This window comes from Triticum aestivum, chromosome 2A (assembly GCF_018294505.1).
Source record: "Triticum aestivum cultivar Chinese Spring chromosome 2A, IWGSC CS RefSeq v2.1, whole genome shotgun sequence".
Taxonomy (NCBI): Eukaryota; Viridiplantae; Streptophyta; class Magnoliopsida; order Poales; family Poaceae; genus Triticum; species Triticum aestivum.
This window is the reverse complement of record NC_057797.1, coordinates 13,463,852-13,481,587: the sequence shown is the minus strand read 5'-3', so window position 1 is coordinate 13,481,587 and position 17,736 is coordinate 13,463,852. Positions and strand designations below refer to the sequence as shown.

Sequence of the window (17,736 nt, the reverse complement as noted above, 5' to 3'; positions counted from 1 at the left end):
TGTGTAGTGTGCTTGAGACCAAGAATATCTGTCCCTGCATAATATTGAGTCCCTTCCAAGCGTTCCTTTTCCAGTCAGTCTCCCCTCATACCGCGATTTAGAGAGACCTATCTTCTTAAGGCCAGGAATGAAGTCAGCACAAAACCCGATGACATCCTCTGTTTGATGGCCCATGGAGATGCTTCCTTCTGGCCTAGCGTGGTTACGGACATATTTCTTTAGGACTCCCATGAACCTCTCAAAGGGGAATATATTTTGTAGAAATACGGGCCCCAGAATGACAATCTCGTCGACTAGATGAACTAGGATGTGCGTCATGATATTGAAGAAGGATGGTGGGAACACCAGCTCGAAACCGACAAGACATTGCGCCACATCACTCCTTAGCCTTGGTACGATTTCGTAAGAGTGTAGCTGGCAGGACCTTCATACTGCTTCAGAGGCATGCCGTCTTTTTCGTGCAAACGTTGCAGGTGCTCCCATGCCTCAGGTGTATCTTTTGTCTTTCCATACACGCCCAAGAACCTAGCAGGTTCACGCAAAGGTTCTTCGTCACATGCATCACGTCGATTGAAGAGCGGACCTCTAGGTCTTTCCAGTAGGGTAGGTCCCAAAATAAAGATTTCTTCTTCCACATGGGTGCATGTCCCTCAGCGTCATTCGGAACAGCTAGTGCGCCGGGACCCTTTCCAAAGATTACGTGTAAATCATTAACCATAGCAAGTACGTGATCACTGGTACGCATGGCGGGCTTCTTCCGGTGATCTGCCTCGCCTTTGAAATGCTTGCCTTTTTTCGACATTGATGGTTGGTCGGAAGAAATCGACGATGGCCCAGGTACACATTCTTCCTACATTTGTCCAGGTATATACTTTCAGTGTCATCTAAACAATGCGTGCATGTGTGGTATCCCTTGTTTGTCTGTCCTAAAAGGTTATTGAGAGTGGGCCAATCGTTGATGGTCACGAACAACAACGCCTTTAGGTTAAATTCCTCCTGTCTGTGCTCATCCCACGTACGGACACTGTTTCCATTCCACAGCTGTAAAAGTTCTTCAACTAATGGCCTTAGGTACACATCAATGTCGTTGCCAGGTTGCTTAGGGCCTTGGATGAGAACTGGCATCATAATGAACTTCCGCTTCATGCACATCCAAGGAGGAAGGTTATACATACATAGAGTCACGGCCAGGTGTTGTGATTGCTGCTCTGCTCCCCGAAAGGATTAATGCCATCCGCGCTTAAAGCAAACCATACGTTCCTTAGGTCCTTTGCAAACTCATCCCAGTACTTTCTCTCGATTTTTCTCCACTGCGACCCGTCAGCGGGTGCTCTCCACTTCCCGTCTTTCTTACCATCCTCACTGTGCCATCGCATCAACTTGACATGCTCTCCATTTCTGAACAGACGTTTCAACCGTGGTATTATAGGAGCATACCACATCACCTTCGCAGGAACCCTCTTCCTGGGGGGCTCGCCGTCAACATCACCTAGGTCATCTCGTCTGATCTTATACCGCAATGCACTACATACCGGGCATGCGTTCAGATCCTTGTATGCATCGCGGTAGAGGATGCAGTCATTAGGGCATGCATGTATCTTCTGCACCTCCAATCCTAGAGGGCATACGACCTTCTTTGCTGCGTATGTACTGTCGGGCAATTTGTTATCTTTTGGAAGCTTCTTCTTCAATATTTTCAATAGCTTCTCAAATCCTTTGTCAGGCACAGCATTCTCTGCCTTCCACTGCAGCAATTCCAGTACGGTACCGAGGTTTGTGTTGCCATCTTCGCAATTGAGGTACAACCCTTTTTTCTGATTCTCTAACATGCGATCGAACTTCAGCTCCTTTTGACATTCGCATTGCGTCCTTGCATCGACAATGACCGGGCGGAGATCATCATCATCGGGCACATCGTCTGGTTCCTCTTGATCTTCAGCAGCTTCACCCATTGTAGCATCATTGGGCACATCGTCTGGTTCCTCTTCATCTTCACCAGCTCCCCCTGTTGAAGCATCACCATATTCAGGGGGAACATAGTTGTCATCGTAGTGTTCTTCGCCGTCTTCCATCATAACCCCTATTTCTCCGTGCCTCGTCCAAACATTATAGTGTGGCATGAAACCCTTGTAAAGCAGGTGGGTGTGAAGGATTTTCCGGTTAGAGTAAGACATCGTATTCCCACATTTAGTGCATGGACAACACATAAAACCATTCTGCTTGTTTGCCTCAGCCGCTTCGAGAAACTCATGCACACCCTTAATGTACTCGGAGGTGCGTCTGTCACCGTACATCCATTGCCGGTTCATCTGCGTGCATTATATATAATTAAGTGTGTCAAAAACCATTACAGAACATCATGAATAGATAATTAAGTGACCAAATTAATAGAAGTTCATCATCACATTAAAACCAAAGTACATACATAGTTCTCATCTAACAACATATAGCTCTCCAGAGCATCTAATTAATTAAACCATACATTGAGACTATGTAAAACATTTCAATGCGAAAACAAATGCGATCATAATCGCAACCAAGATAACAATTGATCCAACGGCATAATGATACCAAGCCTCGGTATGAATGGCATATTTTCAAATCTTTCTAATCTTCAAGTGCATTGCATCCATCTTGCTCTTGTGATCATCGACGACATCCGCAACATGCAACTCCAATAACATCTTCTCCTCCTCAATTTTTTTTATTTTTTCCTTCAAGATAATGTTTTCTTCTTCAACTAAATTTAACCTCTCGACGATAGGGTCGGTTGGAATTTCTGGTTCACATACCTCCTAGATAAATAAAATCTATGTCACGTTGGTCGGCATAATTTTCATAAACAATAAATGAACCAATAGTTATAAAGATAATATATACCACATCCGAATCATAGACATGACAAGGGCCGACGGGGGCGGATACCAAAACCATCACACTATATAAGATGCAATAATAAAAGTAAGAAAATAATACAAGTATCTATCCAAACATACAAGTAAGAATATTTTTCCTTTCAGAAAGAAGATAAGAACAAGAGGCTCACCACAGTGGTGCCGGCGATGAGATCGGCGCGGGTGATCGACGACGGTGAAGACGGGGACGGGGCGTGACGGACCGCTAAACCTAGACAAATATTGAGGAAAATGGAGCTTGGAGGTCGAGCTTGGAGAGGAGAAAGCTTAAGTAGTGTGGCTCGGGCATTCCATCGAACATCTTGTGTGTATAGGAGGTGAGCTAGAGCACCACCAAGCCCTCTCCCCTCGCCGGCCAGAAAAAACAGAGCAGTTGAAAGGATCGATATGGTTGACTAGAGGGGGGGTGAATAGGCAACTAGCAATTTTTGCATCAAAGTAGGTTGTCTAGATGTGCAACTAGGTGAGCAACCTATATGATGCAATAGCAAGAAGCAAACAAGCAAGCAAGAGAAGTAACACTAGAGAGCTTGCACAAGTAAAGGTAAGAGATAACCAAGAGTGGATCCGATGAAGATGAGGATGTGTTACCGAAGTTCCTTCCTTTTGAGGGGAAGTACGTCTCCGTTAGAGCGGTGTGGAGGCACAATGCTCCCCAAGAAGCCACTAGGGCCACCGTATTCTCCTCACACCCTCACACAATGCGAGATGCCATGATTCCACTATTGGTGCCCTTAAAGGCGGCGACCAAACCTTTACAAACAAGGTTGGGGCAATCTCCACAACTCAATCGGAGGCTCCCAACAAAACCACGAAGCTTCACCACAATGGACTTTGGCTCCGCGGTGACCTCAACCGTCTAAGGTGCTCAAACACCCAAGAGTAACAAGATCTGCTAGGGATGAGTGGGGGAATCGAGAATCCCTTGGTGGAAGTGTAGATCGGGGCCTTCTCAACCACTCCCGAGCAAATCAACAAGTTTGATTGGCTAGAGAGGTAGATCGGGCGACAATGGAGTTTCGGAGCATTTAATGGAGCTTGAGCAATAAATGAAGCTTGGGGAGGAAGAGGTTGATCTAAGAGAAGAAGGGGGACTCCCTTTTATAGTGGGGGTAACATCCAACCGTTGCCCCACCAACCAGCCCCGCACAGGGCGGTAGTACGGCTACAGAGGGGCGGTACTACCGCTGCGCCAATGATACTGCCGCTCCAGGTGGCGTTACTACCGCGCAGAAGAGAGCAACAGGGTTCAGGACCCAACGCAGTACTACTGCGGTGGTAGGGGCGGTACTACTGCTCCTGGAACGGTACTACCGCCTCTACCACCGCAACTAGTGCCGCAAAACCTGACATGAGAAAAAGACCTCTCGAATCGAGGCGGTAGGAGCCAGACTGCCCAGCGGTACTACGGCAGAGCGGTCACAAGCGGTACTGCCACTTGTGACCCTTCGGTCGTACTACCGCTGGTAGTGCGGTACTACCGCTGGGGCGCAACAGAGAGAGAGAATCTCCAAAGATGCTGAGGATGGGGCGGAGGTGCTAGGCACCCCCAGCGGTACTACTGCTGTGGAGCCACGGGCGGTACTACCGCTGTGGAGCGGTACTGCCGCTTGTGGCTCCTCAGCGGTACTACCGCTGGGTTGCGCGGTACTACCGCTTGGACCTAGACAAGACAAGGAAGAGAGGAGAGAACTCTATAGAGGAATGGAAAAGCTCGGAGGGTGAGAAACTGATGTGTATGTGATGATTTCACCTATGCCATACCCCAGCGGACCCCCTCTTGATAGTACGGTGCCCTCTACGCAACTAGTCCACTGAGAAAGAAACGAAAGAGCTACACCGTCTTGAAATCCACTCCGAGGGGAAGAAAGCGTCTCGTGCCAAGGGAGAATCTGTGAATTATTCAAAGAACAAGATTAGTCCGCAAACATGTTGTCATCAATCACCAAAACTACCTTGAGAGAGATATGCCGTAACAATCTCCCCCTTTTTGGTGGATTGATGACAACTAGGGATTTGCGCAAGGAAAAGAAATAAAATGAAGAAAAGTAAGAACTACAAAATATAGACGAGCCCCCCCCAGAATGTGTGCACCTAGATAGGACAAGACACACACATTCGGATCAACACTCCCCCTATATTTTATAGTCCAACAATACTAAGCACAAGATATATATGAGAGAATAGAATAAACAGGGCAATCATGCATCTCATAATAAACTACAATACTCTGAAAGGACATAAGTAATAAGGTAGGTAGCGATAGGGAGCATATGTCTCACACCATATGTCTAGAACTTAGGTCTCACGGGCACCAAACCAAACCAAATAAAGACACGAGAGAACACACACGAAGACACAAGTTCAAAGCACGGCAACAACACAAATCCCTACACTCTCTCCCCCTTTGGCAGCGAGACACCAAAAAGGGCAAAGAGTGACGCTACGACTCCAGGTGATGGGAAGATGAGGATCTCGAGCATCACATCTCAGCATGATAGTCAGCATCATCATCGTGATCGTCAGCATCATCATCGTGGGTTCAAAACTGCTCGGCATCGGAGTCAGTCCAAGGGCAATGCTGATGTATCCATTCCTCCTCTTCAGTGATCTGTCCCTCAGAACCACTGGCAACTGTTGCTCCCAGCTGACGCATGAGCTCCTTGTGGCGTACCCTGGCATGCTTCTCCGCCACATGTGTCATGTACTGGCCATGAGACTCCATGCAGAAAAGCTTCTTCATCTTGAGTTTGAGCTTCTTCTCCCACGAAGGTTCTGCACTAGAGGGCCCAAAGGCCTTCGTGTGATCACCAGTGGCCTCCCCTCTCTCGGTCTCCATGGCAGCAGCAGCAGCAGACGGTCCCCCGGTATGATGAGCTGGGGTGGCCCAGTTGTCCTTCTTCCTCAGACACTTGATCTCATGGGAAACCAAGTCTCCAGTCTCTAGCAACACCCTGGGATAGGTATGTGCCCAGGCTCTCTCAATGAGCCTCATGATGAATGGACCATAAATCGAGCACTTGCGCTCAGACACGGCAGATAGGAGTTCAGACCACATGACATGAGAAATATCCAGGCTCTCTCCAGTGTTTGCGTCCTTCTCACGCTGACAGAACAGAAGCATGTCCACGAGATAGGAGTGGACCATATCCAGATTCCCGATGCGAGGGAAGAGAGTCTCACAGAAGATGCGATGAAGAATGTTTGCTTCTTAGTCACAGGATGAACCTTCACAGTGCAGTAGGGCCAAAGAGCTTGCTTGTGAGTGGAAGTAGTATTGAGGTGGGGGCGGAAACCGTCTGGAGTCTCAAGCCCGAGATCCACCACATCAAGTAGCCCCATGAAAGCCTTCCACCTGACGGAAAGCAGCTTGCCATTGGTCATCCATGTCAGAGTCATGTCGACATCCGTCCCAAGATGAACGGTGGCATAGAATTGAGCCACCAAGTCTGCATCGAAATACTTGTTGAATTACATGATCCTGAGGATGTTTTGCTGAGTGCACATATGAAGGGCTTCGCCAAAGTACTCCGGGTCCTTCTCCATAGCATCAGTGTCAATGGAGCGAACATCAACAAAGAGATTCTTCTTGGCCTTGATCACATCAAAGTAGATGGCAAACTGAAAACGGTTCCAGAACGGGCGGTTAACCAAAGTGGGTTCTTGGTCCACTTCATAGGGATTGCAGCGACGCCTGTCCCAAAACTCCTAGTTGGTCATCTCAGTCACAGTCTTCCCTTTTGGCTTGTGGGTGGGTCTCTTTGAGTGCTGAGGCAGTGGAGGAACACTTGCGGATGCACCTACTGGTTGGGTGCTAGAGGATCCACCGGCTGGCTCAAAGGTGTGGTAGCGTTTTGAAGTTGCACGCCCGGGGTTGATACTGTGACCTTGCTGCTCAGAAGGGTCATCACCTGGAGCCAAACACAAGAACACGCAAAACAACCAGAAAAGAACGAGCATAAGCCAACAAACTCAAAAAAAGATCAAGGAAAGGCAGGAAAAGATGGAATTGGGCATGCAGCGGTAGTACCGTGACATGCCCACGGTAGCACCACTCCAAGCGGTAGTACCGCTCCACAGAGAGCGGTAGTACCGCTCCAACGAGAGCGGTAGTACTGCTCGAGGCGGATAACAACAGTTTTCTACAGCACGAGGCGGAGAAATAGCGGTTTCCTACTACCGTGGTCAGATCCGCACTACCGGCCTGCCAAATTCAAAAATATTCCTACCAAACTCTAATCGAGATAGTCTAGTTGCCTTCTCCAACCAACTCAAGCCTAGATTTAGCCAAAAATCTAGAGATGCAACCACCATTGCCCCTAAGAAACAAGATCTGAAAACGAGACAAAAGGAAAGAAGGAACGGGGGCAATACCGGCATCCATGGCACGAGAACGGGGTGGGGATTGACTCCACCAAAGGAAATGGAGAGGGACGCCCCGGAGACGGAGATCCGCCGGAGACCTCCCGCGGCGAGTGGAGGCTGGAGAGAGGAAGAGGAAAGAGGGGGGCGAAGTGAATGGGTATGTGGGAGAAGATACCTCCCCCTGCCCCGACTTAACCCCCTGGTCTCGTCCCTCAGCGGTAGTACCGCGCTGGGGGGCGGTAGTACCGCTTAGAGAGGTAGTACCGCGTGCCACCAGCGGTAGTACCGCCCAGAACGCCACGGCAACCAAACCAATACGGCTTTTACTCGAAGGAAAGAACAAAACGGCAAGAAAAAGAGCACACCAGCAAACGAACACGACACACCTCTTCAAAAGAGGGCGGTGGCTGAGGCCACCTATGTTTGAGTCAAAAGGTATGGCGCCGCGAAGATTTTAACCTTGGGCCCACGACCAAAACTCGCCTTTGAAGCACAAGTACCATCAATAATGGCTAAAGTGAAAGACTTTATCAATTTATGCATAATGGGGGGAGGGAGAGTTCATTGAGAGAACAACAACCCCCCCTATGTCCATGCCTACACCTAAACTAGACAACAAAATGAGCGTGGTGGGGTGTGCAAGGGTTCAAGCCACATTGCTTGAATCAATGATATTTAGCTCATGCCTTAACTCGCGAAATCTTGCTTCATCAAAGGGCTTCGTGAAAATATCTGCAAGGTTGTCATGAGTGTTGACATAATTGAGCTCGATCTCTCCTCGCCTAATGTGATCCCGGATGAAGTGATACCGAATCTCAATATGCTTCGTCTTGAAGTGTTGCACCGGGTTGAGAGAGATCTTGATGGCACTTTCATTGTCACACCAAAGAGGCACTTTGTCACAAGTGACACCGTAATCCTTTAAAGTTTGCCTCATCCATAGGAGTTGAGCACAACAACTGTCGGCGGCAACATACTCTGCCTCAGTGGACGAGAGAGACACACAACTTTGCTTTTTGGAAGACCAACTTACCAAAGAGCAACCAAGGAATTGGCACCCTCCGGAAGTGGACTTCCTATCCACTTTGTCTCCCGCCCAATCGGAATCCGAGTACCCTACAAGCTTGAAGTTTGATCCTCTTGGGTACCCTAAGCCAAAGTTTGGGGTATGAGCTAAATATCGAAAGATTCGTTTGACAGCCACATAGTGACTTTCCTTAGGTGCAGCTTGAAACCGTGCACAAATTCCCACACTCAACATGATGTCCGGTTTAGATGCACAAAGGTAAATCAAGGATCCAATCATGGAACGACATACCTTTTGATCCACCACTTTACCATTGGGATCTAAGTCAAGTTGGCACTTGGTGGGCATTGGAGTAGAGGCCAGCTTGACGTCACTTAGCTTGAATCTCTTGAGCATGTCTTGAGTGTATTTGGATTGATTGATGAAGGCTCCTTCTCTTCTTTGCTTCACTTCGAACCCTAGAAAGAACTTCAACTCTCCCATGGAGGACATCTCGAACTTTGAGGTCATGAGAGCAGAAAATTCCTCATTAAAAGCTTTGTTAGGAGAACCAAAGATAATATCATCAACGTATAATTGGCACACAAACAACTCCCCTTTGACCTTCTTAGTAAAAAGAGTGGGGTCGATTAGCCCAACTTCAAAACTACGGTCTTGTAACAACTCGGTAAGGTGGTCATACCACGCACGTGGGGCTTGTTTAAGGCCATAGAGTGCCATATCGAGTTGATACACATGATCGGGAAAGTAGGGATCCTCGAACCCGGGGGGTTGTTTGACGTAAACCAACTCATTAATGGGACCATTAAGAAAAGCACTCTTCACATCCATTTGTTGTAACTTAAAGTTATGATGAGAAGCATATGCAATCAATATGCGAATGGATTCAAGACGAGCAACGGGAGCAAAGGTTTCACCGTAGTCGATACCCTCGACTTGGGAGTATCCCTGTGCTACCAAATGAACCTTGTTGCGAATGATAATCCCATGGGCATCTTGCTTGTTCTTAAAAATCCACTTGGTTCCTATGACATTGTGATTACCGGTCGGTCTTGGCACCAATCTCCACACTTTGTTGCGCTCGAAGTTGTTGAGTTCTTCATGCATTGCATTGAGCCAATCCGGATCTTCTAGCGCTTCATAGACCTTGTGGGGTTCCACACAAGAGACAAACGCGTGATGCTCACAATAATTTGCTAATTGTCTACGAGTGCTTACCCCCTTTCTTAAGCTTCCAAGCACATTCGTCATGAGATGATCCTTGGTGGAGAGCTTGGAAGCAACCTTGGCGGCACGACGCTCTAATTCCTCCTCGGGGGTGAGACGAGGAGTGGTCACTTGATCATCTTGAGCGTCGTCTTGGGCTTGTTATTGTTCTTGGACTTTCTCGGAGGAGAGAACATGACCTTGGGCATCACTTGATGTGTCACCACCGTCTTGAGTGTGATCTTGCCCTTGGTCATGTCCTTGAGGATGAGGGCCTTCATGTTGTTCTTCGGAAGTGTGTGGGCCTTGGGTTGGTGATGGCTCCACTTGAGTGGAGCTTTGTCCTTCTCCTTCGGCCACAAGGGGTTCCTCAATGGGTAGGATAAAGCCAACACCCATTCTTCTTATGGCTTGGGGAGGAATTTCATCACCTACATCACAAGTGCCACTATGCTCCACTTGGGAGCCGTTATTCTCATCAAACTCCACGTTACACGTCTCCTCAATAAGTCCCGTGGATTTATTGAGGACACGGTAAGCATGAGAGTTTGTAGCATAGCCAACGAATATGCCCTCATAAGCTCTAGCCTCAAATTTAGACAACCGAACACCTTTCTTGAGAATGAAACACTTACACCCGAATACCCGGAAGTACTTCAGGTTGGGCTTGTTACTTGTGAGTATCTCGTATGGAGTCTTGTTCAAGCCCTTGCGGACGTAGAGCCGATTGGATGCATGGCACGCGGTGTTGATGGCTTCGGCCCAAAAGTTGTACGGAGACTTGAACTCCGCCATCATGGTCCTTGCTGCATCCATCAACGTCCGGTTCTTCCTCTCCGCAACACCGTTTTGTTGAGGGGTGTATGGTGCGGAATATTGATGCTTGATTCCCTCATCACTAAGAAATTCATCCAAGGTGTAGTTCTTGAACTCGGTGCCGTTGTCACTTCTTATTGTCAAGATCTTTGCATTGTGTTGACGTTGTGCTTCATTTGCAAAGTCAATGACGGTTTGTTGGGTCTCGCTCTTCCTCTTGAAGAAATAGACCCACGTGTACCTTGAGTAGTCATCCACAATCACCAAGCAATACTTCCTACCTCCAAGACTATCGAAGGATGGAGGCCCAAAGAGATCCATGTGAAGGAGTTCCAAGGGCCTCTTTGAGTAAATGATAGTTGTGGGAGGGTGAGCCTTCTCATGTAGTTTTCCTTCGATACAGGCACTGCAAGCACGATGTTTAGCAAAACTAACATTCGTTAGTCCACGGACATGGTCCCCCTTGAGGAGACTTTGCAAAGATCTCATATTGACATGGGCTAAACGGCGATGCCAAAGCCATCCCACATCAACTTTAGCCATTAGGCATGTCGCGGTCTTAGTGGGTCGCTCCGAAAAGTTAATCACATATAGACCGTTCTCGACATGCCCGACAAAAGCTACTTTAAGAGTCTTGCTCCACAAGAGGGCCATGGTATCGATATCAAAGAAAGTGGCAAAGCCCATGATTGCAAGTTGACGAACGGAAAGTAAATTGTACGCAAGGGACTTAACAAGCATGACCTTCTCAATCGTGAGATCATGAGAAATGACCACCTTGCCAAGTCCAAATACCTTAGAAGATGAGGCGTCACCCCACTCGACATTGGTGGGCATAGATGGAACCTTGTGCACGTCCACCACCAAGTCCTTGCTTCCGGTCATATGATTTGTAGCTCCGCTATCGAGCAACCATGATCCACCACCGGAAGCAAACACCTACAAGAGATCAATACTTGGTTTTAGGTACCCATTTTGTAATGGGTCCTTTGATGTTAGTAACAAGGGTCTTTGGAACCCAAATAGACCATTCAATGTACTCATGAGAAGAACCAACAAATTTGGCATAAACATGCCCATCACTAGCACGGCATAACACATAAGAAGGGTTAAAATCGCCGGCTTTGTTGGGAGGGGTGGCATTGCCCTTCTTGACATTGCCGCCCCTTGCTGTGTTCCTTTTCTTCTCTTCGGAGTCACTTTCTCCCTCCTTCACAAAGGTTTGCATGAGAGGAGGAGGTCTTTTGGTCTTGTCATTCTTCTTCTTGTTCTTGGAGTCGGGCACGTACCCAACCCCTTCCTTGGCTACAACTCCCTTTTTGTTGATCAAGAGATCGTTGAGGTTCTTCTTGCCTTGTATGTAAGTCGCAAGACCTCTCTCAAGTTGCTCCTTCAACTTAGCATTTTCCTCAACAAGATGTATATGCTCACAACTTGGGTTAGTAGCATTTGCATTATCAATTAAAACCATATGAGGAAAAGTTGATTTCTCCTTAGTTAGCTTCACTTGGAGTTGATCATGAGACTCCTTGAGACTAGCGTGAATACCCTTCAAGGCCTTGTGGGCCTTGTCAAGTGTATCAAACTCCTCTTTGAGTCTAGCAAGATCAACCCCGAGTTTGGCCTTCTCGGAATTTAGCACACGAGAAACAATGAGTACATGATCATAGTCTTTCTTTAACTTGGCATGATCAACGTTGTGTGACTCCTCAAGAGCCAAACGAAGACCACACTCTTCCCCAAGAGCATTGGAAAGATCCGAAATCTCATCGGCATAGTCACGACTATGCCCTTCCATCTTCGTGATGGTGTTTTCGTGAGCCTCGATCAAGTCATTAGCTTCACCAAGTTGTTCCAAGAGAGCAACAAAGTGCTTCTTGGATTTTCCCTTGAGTTTGCCCATAAAGGCCTCAAACTCATTAGCCTCCACATTATCTCCATCAAGTTCATTAATGCTATCCGCCGGAGAAGGATGATTAATGATGGTAGTTTTGATGTTGGAGGTTACCTTGTTTGTGGCTTTGGCCATGAGGCACCTGGCGGTGATGCTCTCATTGGGTGAGTCGAAGAGAGATACCCGAGGAGTCGTCGCAATGGCAATGGAGGCCATGGCAACCGACTCATCACCTTCATCATCATCATCATCCTCAATGTACTCTTCTTGTACCACCAATGCCTTGGGAGGAGTCTTCTTGGTGAAGTTGTTCTTGTTGGGGAACGACTTGGCCTTGTCCTTTCGGATGAGCTTTCCACCATTGTCTTCCCTCTTCAAATATGGGCATTCCGCAACAAAATGACTCACGTTGCCGCAATTGTAGCAAGTCCTTACACGTTGCTTGCCCCTCGTGCCACCCGAGTTGTTTTTGCTAAAGTTTGGCCTCGAGTTTTTCTTCCTCCAAAATTGCCTTGAAGCAAGTGCCATGTGTTCATGATATGCATACTTCGTATCTTCGGTGTTTCTCTCCCCTTCTTGCTCTTCTTCTTCTTCAACGGTGAGCTTGGCCTTTGATGCAAGGTTGGGCTTCTTTGCCCGTTGAGAACGGAGCACCGCATTGTCGGCGGTCTTGTCCAAAATGTTCATGGCCACAAACTCATACAACACTTCGCTTGAGGTCAAAGTGTGGAAGTCCGGTCTTTGACGAATGACGGAGGACATTGCCTTGTGGTAGGGCATCATTGCCTTGAGGAATTTGCGCTTGATCCAATTGTCATCCGTGTCCTTGCTCCCGTGATCTCGTAGTGAGACCGCGAGTTTGGTTACTCTCCGATAAAGCTCACGAGGTTCTTCATCTTCTTCCATTGCAAACTCATCGGCCTCATCTTGTACCACTTCATAGTTGGAGCGTCGAATGCTTGCGCTTCCTTGGTAGAGAGACACGACACAATGCCATGCATCTTTGGCCAAGGCGAAGGGACGAAGATGAGGTATGTCTTCGGGTGGAATTGCATCTTGCATGATGAAGAGAGCATTCTCATTGAATTGATTGTCCGCGGCTTCTCGAGGAGTGAAGTTGCTTGGATCATGTGGATAGAAACCTTCTTCAATGATTCTCCAAAGGTTAGTGTTCACATGATTTAAATCACGAAATTCCAAAGGGAAAATAGAGTTTTTGGGCGTTTTAGACGTTTTTTGGACGTTTTTAGCATTTAGTGCTAGGGTTTAGATTTCAGCGTTTAGGGTTAGGTTTTATGGTCTAAACCCTTAGTTTTTACTGTTTAGCATAGAGTTTCCGACGTTTTAAGTCCCGGGTTTAGGGTTTATGACAATTTTTGAAATGACAAATTGTAAAAGGAAAAAAAAGATATGCTCTAATTTATGTTTTTTTGAATTTTGGTTAAATCTTGTCAAACCGGTCAAACAACTGATTCAAGAAATATAGAGTGTTACTAAATAATTACGCAATAATATTAGTGTTACTAAATAAGTATCTCAGTTTTTTTGAATTTTGTTCAAATCTGGTCAAACTGTGGTCAAACTATGGTCAAACTACTTATTCAAGAAATATTAGTGTTACTACATAATTATTCAAGAATATTAGTGTTACTAAATAATTATTTCATTTTTTGAATTTTGGTCAAATCTGGTCAAACTATGGTCAAACTGTGGTCAAACTATGGTCAAACTTATTCAAGATATATTAGCGTTACTAAATAATTACTATTTTTTTAGAATAATAGTTTGAAACTCAAACGGTAAAATGTGTGACTTCATGCTCAAGCTAAACTCCTGAGGGTTAATAGGATTGACATCTTACTATTGTCAGGAAAACAACAAGTGTAGACTCGGAAACGAAGGAGAATAGAATCTGAAAGTTAAGCGTGCTTGGGCTGGAGTAGTGAGAGGGATGGGTGACACCAACCGGTACTAAAGGTCCCCCGTACCAGGGCGCGAGCTCACGCCACGTGGTGGCACTTTAGCGTCGGTTCGTGCCGAACCGGGTACTAAAGGGGGGGGGGGCTTTAGTGCCGAAACGTTAGTGCCGGTTCCATAACCGGCACTAAAGGCCCTTACAAACCGGTACTAATGGTCCGTTTTCTACTAGTGCTAGGACTGTGTGCCAACTGGACTGAGTTGGTTTCGAGATTTCTTAATGAAGCACAATCTATATTATTTTACCCACATGATCTATGGTCAGCTTTTCTTACAAATTATATTAAATATTTATTAAATATGATGATATATTTTTGTCTGATGGACCTGCACTACCTCGCCTTGCGGATAGACAGACCCATTTTCTATTTTTCTTCTGGTCAACTCGTCATCTAATTTTTATTTTTCACAATCCACAGTTTTCTTCATCTTCTGAAATAGTAAGATTTTTTTTGTCCGGAAAGGAAAAAAATTTATGCATTTTTCAGTTTCATGTCTTCATAATGTGTTTCACGCCGAGATATTAAAAACAATTCTATCAAATGTGGTGTGGGGAAAACTGGAAATTCATTGAAAGTTACCTCCTCCATGACGGCGCTGCGGAAAGATTGCACCTTTCTAACGCTCAGCATGTGGTTGGTGAGGAGCTTCCTTGCCTGCCGCCAGCCTTGGCCATATGGCGCAAAGGCGACGTCGGACGAGCCGTACATGAGGACGTCGGTGACCACGGAGTGCGGCCGTGACGCCAAGACGTGGTCGTTGGTGCACAGCACCGCCTCTGCGGCACGCGGCAATGACACGACGAGCGTCGGCACGGCGCCGAGATGGAGGAGCATAACGTCGGGGCCATGCTTCCTGGTGAGGCTGCGGAGCAAGACGTGTGGGAGCGAGCCGAGGAGGTGCAGGTGGCCGATGATGGGCAGCGTCGGTGGTGATGGCGGGAGTCTGGCTTCTCGCTGTTGCCTTTTTGCTGTCTTCCAAGTGAACCAGTAATAAAGCACAAACAAGAGGAAGAGCTGGAAGAGGAACAGAAACAATGCCGTCGGAGGCGTCTCTAGCATGACGAGATCTGCCATGGGAAGTTAATGTCTAGCTCAGCACTTTCTGGAGCTCTGCGGCGCAATTGTTCTTCTGAACCAGCTTACTTTATCATCACAAGCTCGATCGGTTGCTTATAAGCTAGCCAGGCAGAGTACTTGAAATGACAACCGATGTGTGGTGCACTGAACTTGGAGCAATTAGTTAGCCGACAACGTAGCTTTCATTCTTAAAAACATACAAGGTAGTCTTTGGGTCTTGGTTACATGTTTTATGAACTTTCTGTGACCGCTCAAAAAAGAAAAAGTGGAAAAATACAAGGGACCGGCTAGGGACAAGTTGGCTGAAAAAATAATTTGGGCACGTCCACTTTTGTCAGTGCAGCAAAATCAAAATCGACTTGCAATTATTTGGGCCAGTAAATTTTCTAGAGGAGCACTCCCTTTGCAACCGCCAAACAAAAGCCTACTAAATACTTGGGCATGGTCTGAAACATAACAGAAATTGACCCAATCCCTGGTAAGACACAAGACAAAAATAAAAATAAATGGACAAAAATAAAGAAAAACAAAATATGAAGCTTCCTAAGGAAGAATGAACTAGTGGTGCTGGTATTATCCTTTATGAAGAAAGAAAATAAAAGGAAAACATGACAAAATTTGCGGATGCGGAGTTTCTACTCCCGGGCTCATCTCCACCTATGCTCAAAAAAAAAATCAAAACAAATACTAGAAAAATTCAAAAAAAAATGCAAATGTTTTTTGTGTGGTAGATAATTTGATGCGTGAGGTCCACTCCAAATTTCAACTCATTTGGACATCATAGCAGCTCTCGGTAAAAAAGACAATTTCAGGGTCTGTAAAAAAGTTTACCGTCACTAGTAGAAAAAGGGTCTAATGTGAGACACATTAGTGTGGGTTTGAAGTTGGCCCGGCACTAAAGGCACCATATGCATTAGTACCGGTTCATGTTGAGCCTTTAGTACCGGTTTGTGCCACGAACCGGTACTAAAGGGGTAGTGGCAGGCTGGCGTCAGGCCGGGTTCCCACGAGCCCCTTTAGTACCGGTTTGTGACACAAACCGGTACTAAAGGGCTAACCTATAGTACCGGTTCATGCCACGAACCCACACTAAAGGGGACAAGCCTTTAGTGTGGGTTCGTGCCACGAACCCACACTAAAGGGGGCAATTTTCAAACTCTACCCCCGGTATCGCCTTTTCAGTTTTGCAAAAAAAAAAAAAAAAAAAATTAAAAAAACTTCAAAAATTAAAATCCTTCGAGATGTAGTTATGTTACTACATCTAATGGTTAGGGAAATTTAAAAATATAAATTTGGACATGTTTTGCAAAAACGTGTAATGAAAACGTAAAACGGCTATAACTTTTGCATACGATGTCGGAAAAAAATGTATAATATATCAAAATGTAGGGAATTAAAATCCACATCCGATTTCAACAGGGGGGGGGGGACTTTGAAGATTTTTAGAATCCTCAAATTCACAAAGGAAAAAAAGTTATGCTCAAATTTCAGTTTTTTTGAATTTTTGGTCAAACTGTGGTCAAACTACTTATTCAATAAATATTAGTGTTACTAAATAATTATTCAATAATATTAGATTTAATAAATAATTAGTTCAGTTTTTTTTGAATTTTGGTTAAATCTGGTCAAACTGTGGTCAAACTATGGTCAAACTATGGTCAAACTACTTATTCGAGAAATATTAGTGTTACTAAATAATTATTGTATTTTAAAATAATAGTTTCAAGCTCAAACAGTGATACTTGTGACTTCGTACTTGAGCTAAACTCTTGAGGGTTAATAGGATTGACAGCTTACTATTGTTAGGAAAACAACAAGTGCTGACTTGGAGACTAGGGGGAATAGAACTCGAAAGTTAAGCGTGCTCAGGCTGGAGTAGTGAGAAGATGGGTGACCGACCAGGAAGTTAGATGATTTGGAATTAGTGGTGTACACTTGACAAGTTATGAGGGGTGATTAGAGGCTAAATCGTCAAATAATTCAAAAAACTGAAATTCGAAAAAAAAAACAAAAAAATTGAAAAAAATGGAAACAAAATTTCAAAAAAAATTAAAAATATATCCTTTAGTACCAACCGGTACTAAAGGTCGCCCAGACCACGGCGCGGGCTGGTGCGACGTGGTGGGCCTTTAGCAGGGGTTTGTGTTGAACCGGCACTAGGGGGGGTACCTTTAGTGCCCACCCTTTAGTACCAGTTCCAGAACCGGTACTAATTGTCCTTACGAACCCACACTAAAGGTCGTATTTCTACTAGTGCGTTCACGCACTGTTCAGACCCGATTTGTCTTTTTTGCCGAGAGCTGCTCAGATGTCCAAATGAGTTGAAATTTGAAACGGACCTGAGGCATCAAATTATCTACCACACAAAAAATTGGATTATTCTTTAATTTTTCTATGTTTTGTTTCGATTTTTTTCTGAACAAGAGCAGATGAGCCTGGGCACCGAGTTGGATTTCC

The 17,736-nt window shown here is 45.8% G+C and overlaps 1 protein-coding gene across 1 annotated transcript in view; it reads right to left on the bottom strand.

Moving 5' to 3' along the window:
* LOC123184263 (indole-2-monooxygenase-like) overlaps positions 1–15,328 on the bottom strand; it is a 49,064-nt gene extending 33,736 nt beyond the window's left edge. Inside the window, exon 1 of the mRNA XM_044596409.1 lies at positions 14,782–15,328. Within this exon, the coding sequence (XP_044452344.1) occupies positions 14,782–15,276 (495 nt within the window). The 5' untranslated portion in view covers positions 15,277–15,328. The remainder of the gene's footprint in view (positions 1–14,781) is intronic.
* Positions 15,329–17,736: the final 2,408 nt, after the last annotated feature.